We start from the raw sequence: 20,271 nt of genomic DNA, 5'->3' as shown, positions 1-20,271 counted from the left end.
TTTATCAATGGCACACAATTTTGTGTTAGAATAGAATATATAGAAAACTCTGGATATTCATTAATTATCCTTAATTACAAAATGTCTAATATTTTGGATTTTTTGGAAACTTTTCAGTTCAGCACATTATTATTATTATGTAATGATATATTTTTATTTTATATTAATATTTTCTGCTTTCATTTGAATTTTAGTTTGATTCATTATCCTTAATTATAAAATGTCCTTAATTGTAAAATAGAGAATTTTTGTAAACTTTTCAATTCAGCACAGTATTATTATTATTATTATTATTATTATTATTATTCAATAATCTAAATGATCCTTTATTGTCATATTTTCTGCTTTTATTTTACTTAGAGTTTTAGTCATTTTGTTTTTTTTCTTTACTTTTATTATATATATATATATATATATATATATATATATATATATATATATATATATATATATATATATATATATATATATATATATAGAATCTTCTTTCAACTTTTTTTTTAAATTTAATTTATAACTTTAGTCATTTTAGTACTTTAACTTATTTTATGTAAGTTAGCTGCCAAAGAAACAGTTATTTGCATTTTATTTTATTTTTTATGAAAACCATTTTGAATTATTTTAGTTTGAGTTTTAGTGTTAATTAACAGCAGTTGCAAAAGAAATTATGACAGATTTGATGTCAAAACTTTGCACATTGCACTGGTACTCAGCCTGCTATCCTGAAGGTTTGTTTTAAAGTTGCTTATGAATAAAGTTGTGACTAGTTACTTTTCAAAGTCTAGAACTAGGTCGACAGCTTCCAAGTTTAGAATATTATTTAATGTTCAAAGCTTGGGAATGAGTACGTAGTTGACCTTTGCAAGCCGTTCCCTTTCTGTGCGTCAGTATCAAATCCCAGAGTCAGACTCGGAGCGCTGGAAGTTAAAGTGCAGGTTTGTGTGGTGTGGAGTGAGACGCTGAGGTGGGCCTGTCCAGACACAGCTTCGTCCCGCAGACGCCTCCTCACAGGTTTGAAAGGATTGACCTTTCAGATTTGGCCTCTGGTTTAAGCCTAATTCCTGCCCCGCTCGGCCTCCCGTCTCACACCACGATGCTCTAACCTCCCCCTCTCTCTTCTTCTGTCTGCAGACTTGAACGAGTGTGGCCTCAAGCCTCGGCCGTGTAAACACAGGTGCATGAACACGTACGGGAGCTACAAATGCTACTGCCTAAACGGCTACATGCTGCTGCCTGATGGGAGCTGTGGAAGTGAGTCACATCTGCTTGTTTTGCAGCTGTGTCCAGCTGTGTCAATCGCCGCCTGGTTCAATAGCTCTTCTTGAAAAGTATGATAGTGCTGCCCAGCAGGGAGAAGTGCAATGTGTGTATACTGTTTCTACAAGCTAGATTTCCACTGGCTTTTCTGCATGTTGTTCCAAAACAGCTTTATAAAGGAAAACTCTACAGTGCAAAAATCATGTGGTGCATACAACATAACATTTTTAATTTGTTTTATTTTATTTTTCATAGATGCATTTAAAATGTTTTATTTTATTTCCCTATAGAAAAAAAAAATTGTTGAAAATGTTTCTATTTTTATAATTCATTTAGAGGAGAGAACAAAGAGCAGTACTGTCTTCCTGAATGTTTTCATTTTATTTTATTTTATTTTATTTATTTATGTTTTATTTTATCAGATAATTAGATTATGCAAAATGTGTGTAATGCTTGACACATAAAATTATGCTTGCTTCTATTTTTATGGTTTCGGTTAGAGAAAAAGCTGATTTTTTTTATTTGATTTTATTTCCCCAAACACAAATTAGATAATCAGACAATGCAAAACTAAAATGCATACAGCATAACATTATGCTTGTTATAGTTTTATATTTATAGTTTTGTTTAGAGATTAATACATAAGCAGAATTATTTGATTTGATTTTACAAATATGTATTTAAAATGTTCAAAATCAAAATTTTCCTTCCTGGGTTTTATTTTATTTTATTTATTTATTATTTTATTTTTTTTCCAATGTGTGTGTTGGTAGTCTCTTCTCCCATACACACATCTTACTGTGAGCTCAGGGCGTCCCTCAGCCCTGCAGTGAGTTTTCAGATGACTCACAAAAGCATATGAGAAAGCTGTGAACTTCCGCCCTGCCAGTAAAGGCCAGTTATTGCTGTCCTCAGGTGATTCTCACTACAGCGAGTGGCCCGTGCCTGTGCTTGTCTGGTGCTAAATCTTCTTCCAGAGGCCTGGAGATTCCACTCTCTGATAAATCTTCTCTCACCTCCCCACAGCTCACACTTCAGCAAACGCCACTGAATCACAGAGCTCCTCAGAGTGTGGAGCGGCTCCTGTGATCTGTGTGTGCTACAGTGATCCTCAGTGCTGGAATCACAGATTAATGCATGTTTGGAAAGGTTGGGTGCTGCTCTGATAAGAGTCTGAATGGGTCTACGTGCCTGGCTCAAATAATGTAGAACCTCATGTCACTGGATGAAAAGATTATTGTCTTTAATAAACTCAATAATAATAATAATACATTATTCAAATACAGCATATTATCCTGCCTACAATTAAAAATAATGCAAATAAATTTAGAAAATATGAGTTTTTTTTATAATATAGAATAATACTAATAATAATAATAAATTGTAAAAAATTGAATAAAAAAATAAAGCATAATATTCCACTTACAATGAAAATGTATAAATAGAATTATATAAAAAGATTAATTTATTTTATAATAATAATAATACTAGTAAATTATAAAAAATAAAGCATGTTATTCCACCTGAAATGAAGAATAATTATTAATAAAATACATTTAGAAAACATTAATAACTACAACAACATACAAATAAAACATTGCATGAACAATGAAAAATAATGAATAAAAATACATTTGGAAAATATGAATATATTTTTATATTATAAGTTAATAATAACAATAACAATTATTTTTTTTATTTTAGAAATATAAACAAAATAATAATAATAATAATATTAAAATCCCATTATAATGGCAGTCTAAAGTGAGTTTTAGGTAAATGTTGCTTAAAATAAATGTCAAACATTAATTAAAACATTTATTTCAAGAAACATTTATTCAAAACTCAATTCAGACTGCCGTATTAATTGCATTTTAATATTGTTTGTATATTTGAGATATTTCGTCCTGGCCCAGTATATATTGATCTATTACTCAGTACTGAAGAATAAAGAGATTTTGTAACACATCCACCAGTTCCCCTTCTCGTTTTGTTTCCTTTGGGACTAAGGGAATAATAGAGTTTTATTTTTGTTTTTCCACCTGCATTAGCAGTAGCGATGTGCCATCTCTTATCTCTAGAGTGTTTTTTACCTCGCTGTCTAATGGAAAATGGGTTGTACTGTGACAACACCAGTAGAGAATGTGGAGTGGTGTTTCTCCGCAGGGCTAATAGATCACTGCACAATCTAATAACACAAGGTTATCTGCTTCACCACTCATTTCCTTCAAGGCCATGAAGCTAAACGTGGAACAGTGTTCCCTTCTCTGACCTGTGGCCTTGCACCCCATTCAGTGGTGATTCATCTTTTGTCTATGTTCATTTGCTTGCCTGCTTACAGAACATCTATAGGTGCATTTTGCTTTTCATATGTCTTTACTGCTTACAGTAAGCTGTTCTTTGTTGAACTGAAAGTGGCAGATCTATGTGATTGTATGATAGATCTGCCGTCTGTGTGTTTCTGTCAGATGCCCGGACATGCAGCATGGCGAACTGCCAGTACGGCTGTGAGGTAATGAAAGGAGAAGTTCGCTGCCAGTGCCCTTCTCCAGGTCTACAGCTGGCTCCAGATGGCAGGACCTGTGTAGGTATGTGTTCATGAGGAATGCATTTCTGCTGCAGCTGATCACAGTTCACTGCTTTAAATGGGAAGCAAAGTTTCCTTGAGCTTTGGGAATAATTCACTCTTATTTCACAGATAAACCCCCAGTTCAAAATAATCATCTCTTCAAATCTGTCATTAAATGTGCCAATAAATTAGCTGCTTATTTAACTGTATTAATCGTATATTTTTATACTAATAATTTTTTTTTAATACAAATTATTAGTGTTGTCAAACGATTAATTGCGATTAATCACATAAAAACAATTACATAATATATCTGTGTGTACTGTGTATGTTAATTATGGATATATAAAAATACACACACATACAGTATATATTTAGAAATATTTACATGTATATAATATATATATATATATATATATATATATATATATATATATATATATATATATATATATGAACGTTTTTATATTCATATTATTTGTATTATATATAAATATATTTAATATATAAACACAATTTTTCTTACAAATAATAAATATACACAATACACACGTATACTATGTAAATAAAAATGTTTATTTTGGATGTGATTAATCGCGATTAATTGTTTGACAGCACTATCGACAATATCTTAATTTCATATGTATTATACATTATTTATAAATGATTAATTTACAAATATTTATATTGCTCTTTCAGCTCTATGTTTGTTAGTATTTATTATTAATAATTTTCAATCCTCCAGCTGTTTGCATTAGCAATGATGCTAGCAATGGCATTCATTAAGAAATAAGTGTCAATTAATATGATACATTTAATAAAATGTATATATTTATTTATTAAATGTCTTAATGGTAGATATAATATAATTATTATATATTATTATATATTTTTAAGTAATCATTATATGCAATTACATATTCATATATACGACTTAATAATGAATAATTAAATTAATATATATTTTATTTTTGCTTTTTAAAAATCTATCTATCTATCTATCTATCTATCTATCTATCTATCTATCTATCTATCTATCTATCTATCTATCTATCTATCTATCTATCTATCTATCTATCTATCTATCTATCTATCCATCCATCCATCCATCCATCCATCTATCTATTTCCAGATAGTGATAAAAATGTATAGGCCTCTCCAGAAATTGCCTTGAATGAAAGCATCTGTTCATTTGCATAACTGTAAATAGATGTAGACTTCAGTCAGAAAAAAAAAATGTACTGAATAAAAAACATGACCCCTTTAAGTCACAAGGAAAGAGTGCAATCTCTCCGTGCTCTTGTCATCTTCTGAATCCAGTATGTGACATGATCTAGACTTTCTCTGTTGTGGCTGTCACGCAAGATGACATCATTTCTCTGTTTCGTTCGTATCCCACACAACAGTCGCTTTCATTCACAGCTGCGTTCCTGCTCCAAAACCTTAAAGATCGCAATAGTCCTTGACATCAGAGCTGAGCTTCTGTCTTTAGATCTGAGTGCTTGGAAACTTCATTATGGTATTGGTTTCTGACTGCATTAATGGCAGAGACCACATCTCACACAAACATCTTTAAGAAGCCCATATTCACATCTTAACCACACAGTTCACTAAATCACAAAGGGAATGTGACAAATCGAGTCACACTTTTGTACACGTCTAGCTCCCCTCTTTACATTTTTCCCATCTTTCTGTCTTTTTCTGGAGGCTATGAGGAGGGGAGTGCAGAAAAGACTGTGAGTACCATCAATCAGGGACCGACCATCTTAATGTTTCACAGCACAGGTGTTCAGCTCTTCAGGTATTTCAGCAGAGGACTTTTATTGCTCCGAGGAGGGCAGCGTGTGTTGGATGGATGTCTGTACATGCACACAAAAGTGTCGAGTTTGCCGCACGCTGCTCTCCGTCTCCTGCAGAGCGTTCACACGCCGCTTGATGCATATCGCAATTTAGCTAAACCGTAAATGCAGCATATGCCAACACAAAATATTAAAAGAGGAATGTACAGAGATCCAATAAATAATCCTGGCAGCATTACGCAACATGACAGATCACGAATAACAGTAACAACCTCAATTCCCTGAGGCTTCTTTTAATTTGATCCAAAAACCTAAAGAGCTTGTAAAAGAGTGGAGAAATGTTTGTTTTGCAGACGTGGATGAATGTGCCACAGGTCAAGCGGTTTGTCCTCGCTTCCGTAAGTGCATCAACACATTTGGGAGCTACATCTGCAAGTGCCACGATGGCTTCGACCTGCAGTACATCAACGGGAAATATCAGTGTGCAGGTGAGCCGTTTCCACTAAACACAGATGTCAGTTCGTTTTGACTGGAAGATTCTGAAATACTGCAAGCTTTGCTTTTGTCTAGAACGTTTTTACACTTTCCTCGCATTCCTGCCAACAGCAGGTGTTTTGTGCCAAGTTCAGGTTGTAAATAATACAGCGGCAATTGTTTTAAACAACATTTCACGTTTTTCAGTTTTATAAATAGATAACAAGATCACTCTGTTCCAAAACTTTGAGAGTTGCCTGCAAAAAGACATTTTCTGGTTTCATAGGTTTGCTTTCAAAATATGAGCGAAATGCATTGGCAACCTTACATTGACTAGTTGTAAGAAATGATTGCATGTGTCCTTCACAGACAGGACAATCCCCCCCAAAAATGTGATAACTCTATAGTACAGGGTACATTTGCTCATTAGCGTGCCTTTAATTAACATATTGGCTGTTTACTATAGTGCTTATAAAGCACAGATTCTGCATATTCCTAATCCTTAAATAAAAACAACTGCCTTACTAACTATTAATAAACAGCAAATTAGGATTTTATTGAGACAAAGGTCATGGGTAATGGTTTGTTAATAATAGCTCACAATATTATTATTATTATTATTATTATTAAAAAATTTTATCCAATAAATGGTGAACATAAGAGACTCCATTGAGAAACATGAAAACAATCTTGTAGACTCCAAATTTTTGATTTGGGTATTGTTGCTCACTAGGTTTTTAGAATACAGCCAGTGACTTCCTGCTTTAATTGTAATTTTGTATTTATTGATTTTAGATGTGAATGAATGCTCTTCAAATCAACACCAGTGTAGTCCACACGCCACCTGTTATAACACACCTGGTTCATACAAGTGCAAGTGTAAGGACGACTACAGAGGGGTGGGCTACGACTGCAAACGTGAGTAGAGAAACCAAAATATAAAACTGCTCGCTACACTAAAAGGAACATTTTGATTGGCATCTGTGGTTCAATCAAGAACACCAATGGAATCTTTCCAGTCCACAAAAGGCTCCTTTAGTTTATTAAAACATTCTTCAGTGAAAAAAAATGGTTCTTTTAAGAACTGACCACTGAAAGATTCTTTTTTGGAACCTTTATTTATGCACAATCTGCAATGCTACAGTTGATACAGAAATCCAAACTGAGAATAAAATTATCACAACAATAAAAATATCTCATTTGGATAAATGAACACACTCCATCCATAAACTAATCATATTACAGCTCAGGCAACAATTTAATTGGTCCCAATCTGTTCTCCGTTGCAGTGATTTTGATTAATTTGGATCACAAGCAGCTGTATGAAGTAAAATAAGGTGGAACGGTGCTTTCAAAAGCACTTCAAGATAAAGGTTTGGAAAGGCTTAAGTCGGGGGTCATTAGTATAAAGGCTTTCAAGCTCAAGAGCCGAGGCAAGGTTATCATTAAGAGGTGGGAGGCATACAGTACCAAGCTAAAGGCTGATCACAGACGCTGCCAGGAGATTGATGGACTTTGAAGGAGCTACAGGCCATTTCTGTGCCAAAGACTGATCTGGCTTCTATGGCAGGGTGGACACAAAGTAATGACATTATTAAAAAGTTTATGATGCCTCCTTAATGTTGCAACTTCTTTCAGACTAGAGGAAGGAAACCATCCAAAATACATGCTTGAGTGTTTATTAGACTGTTGCATCTGTACATTTTTTTCTCTCCTGCACTAACAAGAAATCTCCACCTAGGTAACACTTTACCAAACTTTGCAGTTTTATTCCCGTTTTTTATTCGGAGGGTTGTTACATAACATTTTATTCTTGGCTGTTGGCAGTATTTTCTGCCAACAGCCAATCGTCTGATCATCTGTGTAAAAACTTTTAACTCTAAAATGTCAACAACAAAACAGTAATCACCAACCTGGCATTGTCCAGGAAATTCATGCAAATTAGTGCATTTTTCAGTAGATAATCACTTATATATATATATATATTTAAATATAACATTTCAGAAAGCTTGTAATAGAAAAACAGCTGTCTCAATTTACTGTCTTTAAAGTATGTTGGTTTCTTTTAGTTAAAATGTTCACCTGTGGGGTCTTGCTGTAGACCACTATTGCAACTGCAGCCACAGCAGTGTGGTAAATATTTCCTTTTCGTAGACCATTTCCCCTTTTCCTTGGATTGGTGCACTTGTCAGTAAAGAAAAGAAGATGGATGGTGCAAAATCTTGATGAAAAGTCTCAGACAGGAAGTTGAACATAGGTAGACTGTTAAAGCTTTGAGCGTGACTGCATCCCATAGCACAATGCCAACAGAGCGAATAGTGGCTGAGTGACAGGAAGGACAATGTCCATGAGGGAAGTGAGTCCTGACTGAAATATTCCCAAAATCTTTGGAATGAACTGAGCTGGACAGTCCATAAAGGGTTACATTGCACATTCATGTAGATAACAATACATGACAAGATATTTCTAAAGATGCTGTTGACATGAATTTTTCACCAGATGTCAATAACAACCAAACTAATCCATAAACACAAAGTTATTAAGTGAACAAAGAGAGGCTCACCATGAGCATCACAACTGAGCGCTCCACTGATTTTACACACCACTGTCCGTGGCTTTATCTGTGTTATACTTGCATTGCTGTAATCTTGATCTTGTTATTATTTGTTAAGTGGACAAATTTTTTTTGAGTCTGACACCAGATTTAATCAATGTTAAACCAATGAGGCAACACATCCCTCTTCAGCATCTGGTCTAGAAACTTTCATCCAGGTGTAACTCAGAAGTGCTGAAAGGGTTGAATTACTGCCTTTTTGGGAATCGCATATCAAAGCCCCTGTGAAACCTGAGATAGCATTGTCACATTGATCCCTTAAGTTTTCCTTCTTTAAGCACGACATAAGCACAATGGTGTTTAAACTTCTGCTATTCACGTCAAATGTGATGGATGGCTTTCGTGCATTCATTGAACACATGAGCTGAAACCATCCTTTTTATTTTCCTCTAAAATAAACGGTGAAATTTATACTGGAGTCTAACTTCATAATATCAAAATTAATGGTCCTTTTTTATTATTATTATTTGACATAATTATGGTTAATTACAAAGCTGAAGTAACAGCAAAAATGCAACAAGAAAAAAGGAAAAAATAAATTACCTAATGGTCCTGAAAAATATGTGAATAATAATGAAAAACAACTTAAACCAGCCTTCTTCTTTTATTGTATTTATTTAGGGTATTTTCAACTGGTTAGTCTAGTTGTTGTATTATTAGCTTAACTTACAGTAAACAACATTTGTAATGTTGTAAATTTGTAGTATATAAATTATATTATTTAAATTAAATGATTTAAAATGTATTAATTAACAATATTTTTAAATTTAAAATAATCTTGGGCATTATTCAGCTGGTCAGGCTTGGAGACCAACTTGACAAGCAGTTAAACTGTCTGAATGCCAGCTATGCCAGATGTAAACCTATGCAATGAGGAAAAAGACTTGGTTGAGACTAACTTAACTTCAGATTAAACTAAGAATCCTCTTTGTTCTTTTAGCCATCCCAAAGGTGGTAATTGACCCGCCACGACCTGGAAAGACCACACCGAGCAGCAATAACAACAAAGGGGGCAATAAAATTCCAGACTCAGACCAGAAGAGGACCACCACAACAATCAGACCACCAGTGACGGCTAAACGGATCTCACCTACAATAACCACTGAACCTCCTCCAACCAAAAAGATCACCCCTCCAGCGAGAGTCCCAACGACCACCCCCCGTAGGCCTCTCATCCCAACACGTAAACCCCCTGTGGTGGCGACAACCAAACCTAAGCCCCCATCCCGTCAACAGCCTACCACAAAATCCCCGGTGGTTACAACGGTGGTTCCCTTTATTCCAACACACAGACCTTTCATCCCGTTTGTGACGCCAGTTGATAACAGCATTAAAGACAATAACCAGAAACAAAGAGGGGATGTTCACAGTAAGTACATCTGCTCCAATGTTATTTAGATTGTCAAAATTCCTTTGCCTTAAAGTGCAGTCACATTAAGAAAATTTGGGCGACTCACACAGAAGTTACTTTCAAAACAAGCTTTTCGTAGGTCAATGTGACAAATCAGTGCAACAAACTTGTGCTAAATCTGCATGGGTAAATCTTTAGGCCTAACATGAAATCCCTGATCTCTTGATTTCCTAATTACTGGATTTTGCTCATGAAAATTTGCCAAACACTGGTAAATGTGACCCCAGCTTTACTGTAGAATGTGCATGTACTATACAGTGGTGTCCAGTCCTGCTCCTGGTGCACCAGTGTCCTGAAGAGTTTCACTCTGTACTGCCTTAACACACTTTTCTCAAAGTTTCTAGGAATCCGAAACAACTCGATTAGCTGGTTCAGGTCTTTAATTAGAATTGAAGGTGAGCCAGTTTCCTTGAGGGCCAGTTTTCTGAACTTGTCTCAACAGATTCTAGTGAGTCTGAAGACCTTGACTACCTTGATTCAGTTAAAATTAGGGTTGGAGATTGAAAGATTGGATACCCCTGCATTAGTTGATCCAACCTGAACGTTGTTTTGATCTCTTCACAAAGTCCCGCCCCCTTAGTTACTGTTGCTATGTCTGACAAGCCGTGGCGCTCGACCACACATCATGTGAAACATTGCGCAGCAAAGAGGAAGCTGACAATGCGCCGACAGACAAGACAGAGCAGGTTACTTCTGGTATAAACAAAGTCTCAGCTTTCAAATTTTGGCATTTATTTTATGAAATTCCACTTTAATGTGCCGTGACAGATCGCTGTAGTGCCTCAGTTCAAGCAGAACGTGAAACTATCATCTCTTCCTCTTTTCTAGTTATTTAATGAAATAAAAATAATCAGAAGGTATCTTGTTTCAACTGTCCAAATGTCAATAAACAGCATTTTTCAAGTTCAGTTCCACCAATGTTAATCTACTCTTCACATGGTTTGTTTGTAGGACAAAAATGGCACATTTGGTCTAATGGTCACTTGTCAATCAAACTCCCAGCCAAGGGTAAACTGATAAGTTTTATAAGATATCGAAATGAATACTTGACAAACATTTGATGTCTAGAGATTTCAGGCATCTTTCCATGTTCAGATCGATTGGAGCTAGGAAACAGCTGCTATGGGACTTTCCATAGGGTGTGCCATATCATTTTATGATTCAGAAACATGCTCCCCAGTGACAGTGCACTCTTTGCTGAGCTCGCAACAGTCCGTGTGCTGTTTTGCAACCAACGTGTGAATCCAGAGAACCGCTGAGTGCATCATTTGGGACTGAGCCATGAAGGCCTTTGGATCTGTCCAAGAAAACCATTTCCAGGCCCAGGGGACTATGTTGTTTCCTTGATGTTCATAAGCTTTTTTTGGGCATCTCTTGGGCTTCCCACAAGGCAGATTTTTCAGGGAAGCAAATTGCACCCCAAAGCCTCCTATCCAGATGACAGCACCTAATGAAAACAGAAGACACACCTAGAGAGATTACATTACCAGTCGGCCCTGCCTCAGGACATAAATCAGTTACCCTGCACTGCCTTCGAGAGCTCAAATAGGCCTAATAAATAATGATGCCTCTGTGTAACATAACAATGGGGAAATAAAGCAAATAGACTCCTAGGGATGAAGTATAATTATGTCTCCTTGATCAATTAGAAACAATAACAAGCATGTCAAAGTCGAACAGCCCCAACATGAACACCTGCAGTGTTGAACGACCCTAAGGTGAAGTTGGGTTATTACATTAGGTTTTAGGACGAGCTGCACATGGTGCTTTCACAAGCAGAGACTTGAGGACTTGAGGGATTATTGAAATCAGTAGACTAATCACAGAATTGACTTCGTTCCAGTTATCATGTCATATATTTGACGTACACACTCTCACTAGTCATCCAATCCTCCATTGAGTATGTATTTTGGTTATAGGTTAAAGAATTGAGGGGATAATTGTCTTGTCCCCAACATTTCTTTGTTTCAGTTAAGCCATAATGTACGAGAAATATTTATTATTATTATTATTTTTTTTTTTTTAAAGATTAATCACCTACTCACTATCCTGCATAATCATTTTACTATACTGCTCACTATAGTCTAACTGTTTGTTTTCTTTTCTTCCTTCTAGTACCACGAAATCATGGGCAGAACAATGTGCTTGATATCGGTTTAGACATTGAACTGGGCAACACGGAAGAGGAGCTGAAGGATGCCCCAGGTAAGAGACGGCTGCTTTTATTTTGGCTGAAACTGCAGATGAATTTTCAGTGTTTGATGTATATATAGAAACAGACATGCTGTGCTGTATGGGAACACAGTGAGACTGTACATTTGCTAATACCTCACAGGCATATTGTAGTTATTAATCTTGACTTACTATGATGTCACTCCAGACGAATTGCCTCGGTGGTGTGAAGTGAACACTGAACCCTGTGGGAAATTCAGGAATAGCACAGTTTTGAGTTACTTTTCATTTAGCGGTTTCACTTATGCGGCTTGCAAGGGCAGTTCCCCTGGAGCAGTCTGTTCAGCGTGTTACTCAGGGCCATGATGATAATAGAGGATTTCAGTTAATGGACATCTTGAATCGATCCCGTAATGCTGGGAATAGCAGCTTAGAGCCTTAACCAGTATTTTGATTGTTTGCAAACAGGGCGTGAAATGAACACTTGCCACCAGCCACATGCTTTTTTTTTATCTACCAGTGTGGAGGTCAATCTTTAAGAAACAGATATCTGTCAAGACAGGCCAGTGATGGGAAACAAATGAGATTTTTATTTTTATTTTATATAGATATCTGATTTTACTGCATTAAATTTGACTAAGTTTATTTATTTCCTTTACACTTTTAAAAATAAAGGTTCCAAAAGGGAGATTTCACATAAATGTCATAGAAGAACCCATTTAGGTTCCCCAAAGAACCTTTCAGTGAACACTACTTAGTGATTTACTTTAATTATGAAGACATATTCCTCCAAACTAACAGACATTTACAAATATGCCAGCTAAAAACAAAAAAACTGTAAAAAAGCTGTCAGTGGGACGTCTCCTTTCAAAAGGTACAAATATACCATATAAATACTAATATAAACCCACAGGGGTAAATAATGTACATTACAAAATTATTAAGGTATATTAGAAAATGTTGGTATTTGGTAACACTTTACAATGAACTTCCTTAGTTAACCTTACATTAGTTAACATTAAAAACTTCTAAAGTATTAATTACTCTTTGCTAATTTGAATTTCAACATGTACTAAAACATTTTTTAAAATCAAAATGTATCTTTTAGGTTATTGTAAAACTTTATGAATATTCTTTATTCCATAAAAGTTAAATACATTTTATGTGATGAAAATAAAATTTCCAAAAGTCCCATTTAAAACATTATTTATTTATTTATAATATCTTATGTTTCTTGAAATACCCTATATGCTTCGTAACTCACATTTTAAGTAATTTACACTGAAACATGAAACTGACATGGCTTTATTGGCAACCATTCTTATGTAATTTTAAATTTGATTTCATTTTAATTCCTCTTAAAAATTACAATTCTACAATTGTTTGCTGCCTTTATTAAATTAAATTCTGAAATGTCCCACAGCAATTGTGACTGTTCATATTGACAAAATTAAGATTTTTTTTTTCATAATTGTCCTCTTTATTTTTTTTTCAAAGTAATTTCTAAAATTCTATTTAATTCTTGTCAGCTGTATTTTTGAGCCATTGTGTGGTATTCCACAGAGACTGGACACCTGAGCTGCTCTTTTGACCACGGTCTTTGTGCATGGATCCAGCGCAGAGAGGGAGACCTTCACTGGGAGACAACAGCAGATCCTTCAGGTACAGACCAGTTTTCACTATGTTATCTATTTATTTTTTTCATAGAATATTTTTGGGTCAAATGAAGAAGTCTCAGATGATAAAAATAAAAAAATATTAAAAAGTGATGCAGGTGGCATGCAATATTTGTTTTCATGTTTCACACTTCATTCGATGAATCTAAAGAGGTCAAGTTTAATAAATATTTGGCATTACAAATATAACAAGTATAAAATTTTCAAATAAAATTTTTAATCATTAAAAAGGGATTTTTAAAACATCTTCAAGGTAAATTTTTTTCAAGTATTGTGCATTTTTGAATCATGTATTTTGTGGAGATAATGTTTTCACATATCAACCTGTATTAACCTTACCATGCCATTAAAAGGTGGGCGTTACCTGACGATCTCAGAGGGCGGAGAGAAGAGAGGTGGGCGTGGCGCTCAGCTGATCCTCCCCCTGACTGCGCCGTGGAACGAGGGGAACCTCTGCCTGGCCTTCAGACACAACATGGCAGGGCACCACGTGGGCATGCTGCAGGTGTTCGTCCAGAAGGGGCGGCAGCACAGTCCCGCCGTCTGGGGTCGAACGGGAGGAAACGGCTGGAGGTCGACGCAGATCACCATTTGGGGCAATGGGCTAGAAAGCGTAAGTGTCAACACTCACATCAGCATTTGAGAGCAGGTCAGCTGGAAACCAGCATCTGTGTTTTGTGGTTTATATCATTACAGGTGGTTGTGAAGGGCGAGCGGCGGAGAGGCCGTAAAGGCGAAATAGCGCTGGACGACATGAGTCTCAAACGGGGCTCCTGTCAGGAAGAGCACAATCTGAGGAGACTTTAACACCGACAGAGACTTTTAATGCCAGCTTTATTCACGGGACTCTAGGAAGACGGACACCTTACAGAAATGGAAGTGGCTTCCTGTCAGTCCCTGATGCACTTCCTCTGGCCTTCCTCAGTGGCTATAAGTGCATGTTCCAGCTCAATACAGTGCTGCAGGGATGACATATTTTTTATAGGCCAAATCCTTGAAGTTTGCATTTTCGTACTTTAGTTCATCGTCCTAAAGTCAATGGTTTTTATTTAATGACTGATCACACATATTTTCACATTTCTAAGGCATAAAACATTTCACATTCTAAGGCATAAAATGCATCAGTAAACCCTTTTTATTTTTTTTATTTAAAGCTGTTACTTGTATGGACAAAGGCAATTGCTAATTAAATTTCACAACAGGTAAACTCATCTACTCATCGCTTTCACAGCCTCATGTTTTTAATGGCGCTCTTAAACTATTCTAACTGAAACTTTCAGGGATAATGTTTTATTGGAAGTGTAACAGTGGTGACGCTGAAATCACGCGACCGTTGTGTAGTTTGTTTACCTTTTTACTTCTGGTGAGTTGTGTTCAGATTTTTCACGTAAGAATCACAAACTTTTGTTGATCACAAACCTAATTTTCGACAGTAATCCAAAAACCATTTGGGTTTCAGTCGAGTGAACCAAGGTGATGCTAACTTCCAGGTTTGCCTACAAAAATACATTACTGCAGCGCTCTATTGGCTAAAATGTCAGAAAATATACTTTTGTATATTTTAATTTTGTAGATGTAAAATTTGTCTCCCACTTCTAATATTTGTGTCGAACTGTCAAACAGATATTGTCATGCCATTGTAAATGCAAGTTGCCCAGTTGAACTGTTTATTTGCCACCTGAATGATGATGATGTCTTCAAAATCCCTTTTTAAATTCAGCCCACGTGTTTTGTTAACCAGCTAATCTGAGTGACGAACTATTTTTGGTGTATCATTGTTAATGTATTCATACATGTGTGTATATATATAAATATATTTCAAATATGCTTTGTAGGTGCATATATATGTGAATTCTTCATCGTATAAGTGATGCAGGACAGTGTTTACATCAAACAACCCAGTTTTGAGTATTTAATTGACGTATATTGTCAAGTACAAACCAGTAAACTGTTCTGAATTTGACTTCTTAATGGCTGTATCAGCCATTCTGTATGATCATCACAACCATGGTTACCCTTTAAGACTGTGTGTTGAATATGAAAGCTCTTGGTTTAATATTCAGATGAAGCAACGCTCTCCAGACATTAAAAGGTGTGTGAACATAAAATATATGTCTTGTATTTTCTTAATCTTTCAGTAGCGTGAAAGCTTTTTCAGTGACGAGTGAGAAACTGATTGTTTTTGTCATGTTGTTTTGCGCACACAGCTTTACAATTTAGCAAGCAGAGGCTATAGTTAAGCAGTTCTCCGAAACAATGAAATGATTTGTGTATTCATTTGACTCAGTGTGACGACAGCTGCACAGCAGTATATAGTGTCTTTTTTGTAGCAATATAGTTCTAATATGCATTTATAATATGATTACATTTCGAACATTATTATAAATAAAATGATTAATAATTACAAAAATTTGCAGTTTCGTTGAATGCCGTTCGCCAGTGTGTTTTTGAGTCGGTTCAATTAATTATGCAAATGTATATTTTCAGATACTTTTCAGATACTGCTTTTGTGCTCGAACAATCCGGTTCTGTCTATTAATGTCTGAAAAACATCAGGCCTCATTCATGAAATCTGCAGAACTATTGTGTAAATCTTTCAAAAACGCTTTCTTTTGTAAAATCATTGCATTCAACTCAATGATTCGCACAGAAATTTGCTCTTGCTTGCATTTTCCTCACATGAACAAGATCCATTTATTGCTTTGCTTTACTGTCTTATGGCCTTGATATGAATCAGTGATACTCCCTATACAAGAAATTCAAGTCCCATTGTAAGCCATTTAAAAAATATATGTTTTGAAGTGGCAGTTTTGAGTAGTTCTGAGAGAGTTCAGCTATAACCTTGGTACAATCAACTGTAATTTTCATAAAGAAATGCATTTTTCAACAATACAAAGCATTCAAGGACATACCTCGTCTGACCTTTGTTTGAATCCAGATGACTGTTGCTTATGTATACATCGGAAATAAGAATCTTCTGATGTAAATCCATTTTAGTGTGTTTTATAAAATATTAAAAGTCATTTAAATGTTAATTATACTTCAGATTTTTTGATAATCAAATAATAATAATAATTCTAAACATTATAAATATATTTTTTTTACTTTATTTTTAAACATTTTATGTATGTGTGTGTCATTTTGTGGTCCAGGGTCTCTCTCTCTCTCTCTCTCACACACACACACACACACATACAGATATAGATATATATACATATATATATATATATATATATATATATATATATATATATATATATCTATATGTATATATAAACAATGGACCACAAAACCAGCCTTAAGTGTCAATTTTTCAAAATTGCGATTTATACATTGCAATAAATAAGCTTTCCATTGATGTATGGTTTATTAGGATTGGACAATATTTGACTGAGATACAACTATTTGAAAATCTGGAATCTGAGGGTGCAAAAAAATCTAAATACTGAGAAAATCGCCTCCAAATGAAGTTCTTAGCAATGCATATTACTAATCAAAAATTAAGTTTTGATATATTTAAGGTAGGAAATTTACAAAATATCTTAATTGGAACATGATCTTTACTTAATATCCTAATGATTTTTGGCATAAAAGAAAAATCTATAATTTTGGCTATTGCTAAAAATATACCACGGCGATTTACAGTAAGCTTGTTTTGTGGTCAAGGGTCACAGACATTTCAAAATTTGATTATTCTGAAAAAGTTCAGATTTTTTGTTACTTATTTTAAAAAGTTACATTTTTATATTTTCTATATTCATTACATGTAAAGTAAAACATTTTAAAAGTTTTATGAGCTTACAGCTCATAAAAGTAAAAAATCCAGTTATCTCAAAATATTAGAATATTTACATTTGAGTTTTATTAAATGACCATACCTACAGTATAAATTCTGGGTATCTTTTGTTCTTTGAAACCACAATAATGGGGAAGACTGCTGACTTGACAATGGTCCAGAAGAGATTCATTGACACCATCCACAAAGAGGGTAAGTCACAGAAGGACATAACTGAAAGGGTGGCTGTTCACAGAGTGCTGTATCAAAGCATATCAAATGCAAAGTTGACTGGATGAAATTGGGAAGGAAAAAATGCACCAGGAACAGGGATGAACACACGCTTGAGAATACCATCAAGCAAAGCCGATTCAAACACTTGGGAGAGCTTTACAAGGAGTGTGCTGAAGCTGGAGTATCAAGAGTCGCCACAGACATCTTCAGGAAAAGAGCTACCAAGTCACTTCTGAAACAGAAACAACATCATCAGAAGCATCTTACTTGGGCTAAGGAGAAAAAGAAACTGGACTGTTGCTCAATGGTCAGTAATGATTTGGGGTGCCGTGACATCTGCTGGTGTTGGTCCATTGTGTTTTATCAAGTCCAAAGTCAATGCAGCCATCTACCAGGAGATTTTGGAGCTCTTTATGCTTCCATCTGCTGACAAGCTTTATAAAGATGCTGATTTCATTTTCCAGCAGGACTTTATCACCTGCGCACAGTGCCAAAACCACTTCCAAGTGGTTTGCTGACCATGATATTACTGTGCTTGATTGGCCAGCCAACTCACCTGACCTGAACTCCACATGGAATCTATGGGATATTTTCAAGAGAAAGATTTCTAGAGACACAGTCAATTCAACGATCCAGACGAGCTGAAGACTCAATAGTTCCTCAGCAGTGCCACAGTCTGATCACTTCCATGCCACACCTCACTGATGCTGGAGGTGGTGCTGAAGGAGCCCGACCAAGTGTTGACCTTTTCTGTTTTGCAAATCTTTTTTTTTTTTGATTAGGAAATATTCAAATATTTTGAGATAGTTTTTTTTCTTTCATGAGCTGTAAGTGCTTCAAATGTTATACTTTACATTTAATGGATCTAGAAAATATGAAAGTTGCACTTTTTGAAATGTTACAAAAAAACTTTATGGAATTTTATTTTTTTGAGATGCACCTGTATACACACACACTCTCTCTCTCTGTGTGTTTGTGTATACTACTCTTTTCTTGTAAAATATTTTGCCTTTACACTTTTAAAAACATAAGGCTGTTTGGAAAAAAAAAACCTTTGCAGAAGATTGTTCTTGTAGTAGAGTTGTGTTCCTCTAAAGGCACCACATTACAGCCAGCAGGAGTGAATGATGAGTGTATTTTTATATTCTCCTGTATGCTCTGGGCTGGGTAGCAATGAGGTTCAAAATCCCGCAGTTATCTAAAATATCAATTTTATTGATCCCCAAGGGGAAATTGTAAAAATAAGCACATTTGGCTCTGAACTTGCTGTTGAAATGGCAGCAGTCACCTCAAGAGACACAGCTGTGAGGTGAAGTATGTACTTGCAGTGGCAACTTTATTTGGTGCACTTACCTACTGTAGTCTTATTAACTCCATCTTTCGCCTCTAGCACAGTCTGAATTCTTGCAGCATGGAAACACTGTTAATGTTTTTTCCATCTTTTCCTTACAACAGTACTGGATTGAAAACTGCCAATGTCCGCGGTAGAAGATAAAGACACTTTGTAACATGACTGATAATGGGAAGGTCAGATACCCCTGTACCCCTAAATGGATCCATGCTTTCAGGACCAATGCATATGCAAATAACTCGTTTTAAAGAAATATTTCACCTAAAAATAAAAAATGCATCACTTACTCATTTCATTCCAAACCTCTGTGATTTTCTTTTATTCACAAAACACAAAAGATGCTATGCAGAATGTCCCGCCGCTTTTATGCATTCAAGAAAAAAGATGCATCTTGAGGAAATATATTTGAATATAAATGAGGAGGAGATTTTCAGCTAATAATGATTCAAATTTCAGGCAGACTGTTTCATAAACGGACAGCTTCAGTCCCATCACTAGAACTGAATACCAAAAGTAATGTTTAGCAAATTCTGCCCAACATCTCCTTTTGTGTTCTGTGGAAGAAAAAGCCATACAGGTTTGGATCAACATGAGGGATCAACATTTCCGACTGCAAACAGGATATTTAACAAGAGAAAATGCAGAATGAAGCTTCCTATTGGTTGGATCACTAACATTTCGACTATTAGTCAGCATTGTCCAATAACTCACAAAACGTAAACGGAAAAGGAAAGTCATTTAAGAGGAAGAGCGAATAGATTTTGAGCTAGCTCAGAATATCTTTTTACAATAACGTGGACACGCATAACACCAGGAACATTGATTAAAGTAAACAGGTTAATTCATACTAGAACGGGAATTGCAACTTTCAATTTAGTAACTTTTAAAAAATAAATCCATTTAAATTTGAAAACTACAAATAATGATTTTGACAACAGA

The 20,271-nt window shown here is 35.3% G+C and overlaps 1 protein-coding gene across 6 annotated transcripts in view; it reads left to right on the top strand.

The window, feature by feature from the left end:
- Nucleotides 1–16,080, top strand: part of npnta (nephronectin a) — a 45,167-nt gene extending 29,087 nt beyond the window's left edge. For all 6 annotated transcript variants that reach the window (XM_052545034.1, XM_052545033.1, XM_052545036.1 and 3 more), the window contains 9 exons: nucleotides 1,132–1,251; nucleotides 3,726–3,845; nucleotides 5,979–6,113; nucleotides 6,895–7,017; nucleotides 9,654–10,082; nucleotides 12,240–12,329; nucleotides 13,860–13,958; nucleotides 14,326–14,585; nucleotides 14,669–16,080. In XM_052545034.1, the coding sequence (XP_052400994.1) occupies nucleotides 1,132–1,251; nucleotides 3,726–3,845; nucleotides 5,979–6,113; nucleotides 6,895–7,017; nucleotides 9,654–10,082; nucleotides 12,240–12,329; nucleotides 13,860–13,958; nucleotides 14,326–14,585; nucleotides 14,669–14,779 (1,487 nt within the window). In that variant the 3' untranslated portion in view covers nucleotides 14,780–16,080. The remainder of the gene's footprint in view (nucleotides 1–1,131; nucleotides 1,252–3,725; nucleotides 3,846–5,978; nucleotides 6,114–6,894; nucleotides 7,018–9,653; nucleotides 10,083–12,239; nucleotides 12,330–13,859; nucleotides 13,959–14,325; nucleotides 14,586–14,668) is intronic.
- The last annotated feature ends 4,191 nt before the right edge of the window (nucleotides 16,081–20,271 follow it).

Source organism: Carassius gibelio, chromosome B1 (assembly GCF_023724105.1).
Source record: "Carassius gibelio isolate Cgi1373 ecotype wild population from Czech Republic chromosome B1, carGib1.2-hapl.c, whole genome shotgun sequence".
Lineage (NCBI taxonomy): Eukaryota > Metazoa > Chordata > Actinopteri > Cypriniformes > Cyprinidae > Carassius > Carassius gibelio.
This window is presented reverse-complemented; position numbering and strand designations above follow the sequence as displayed.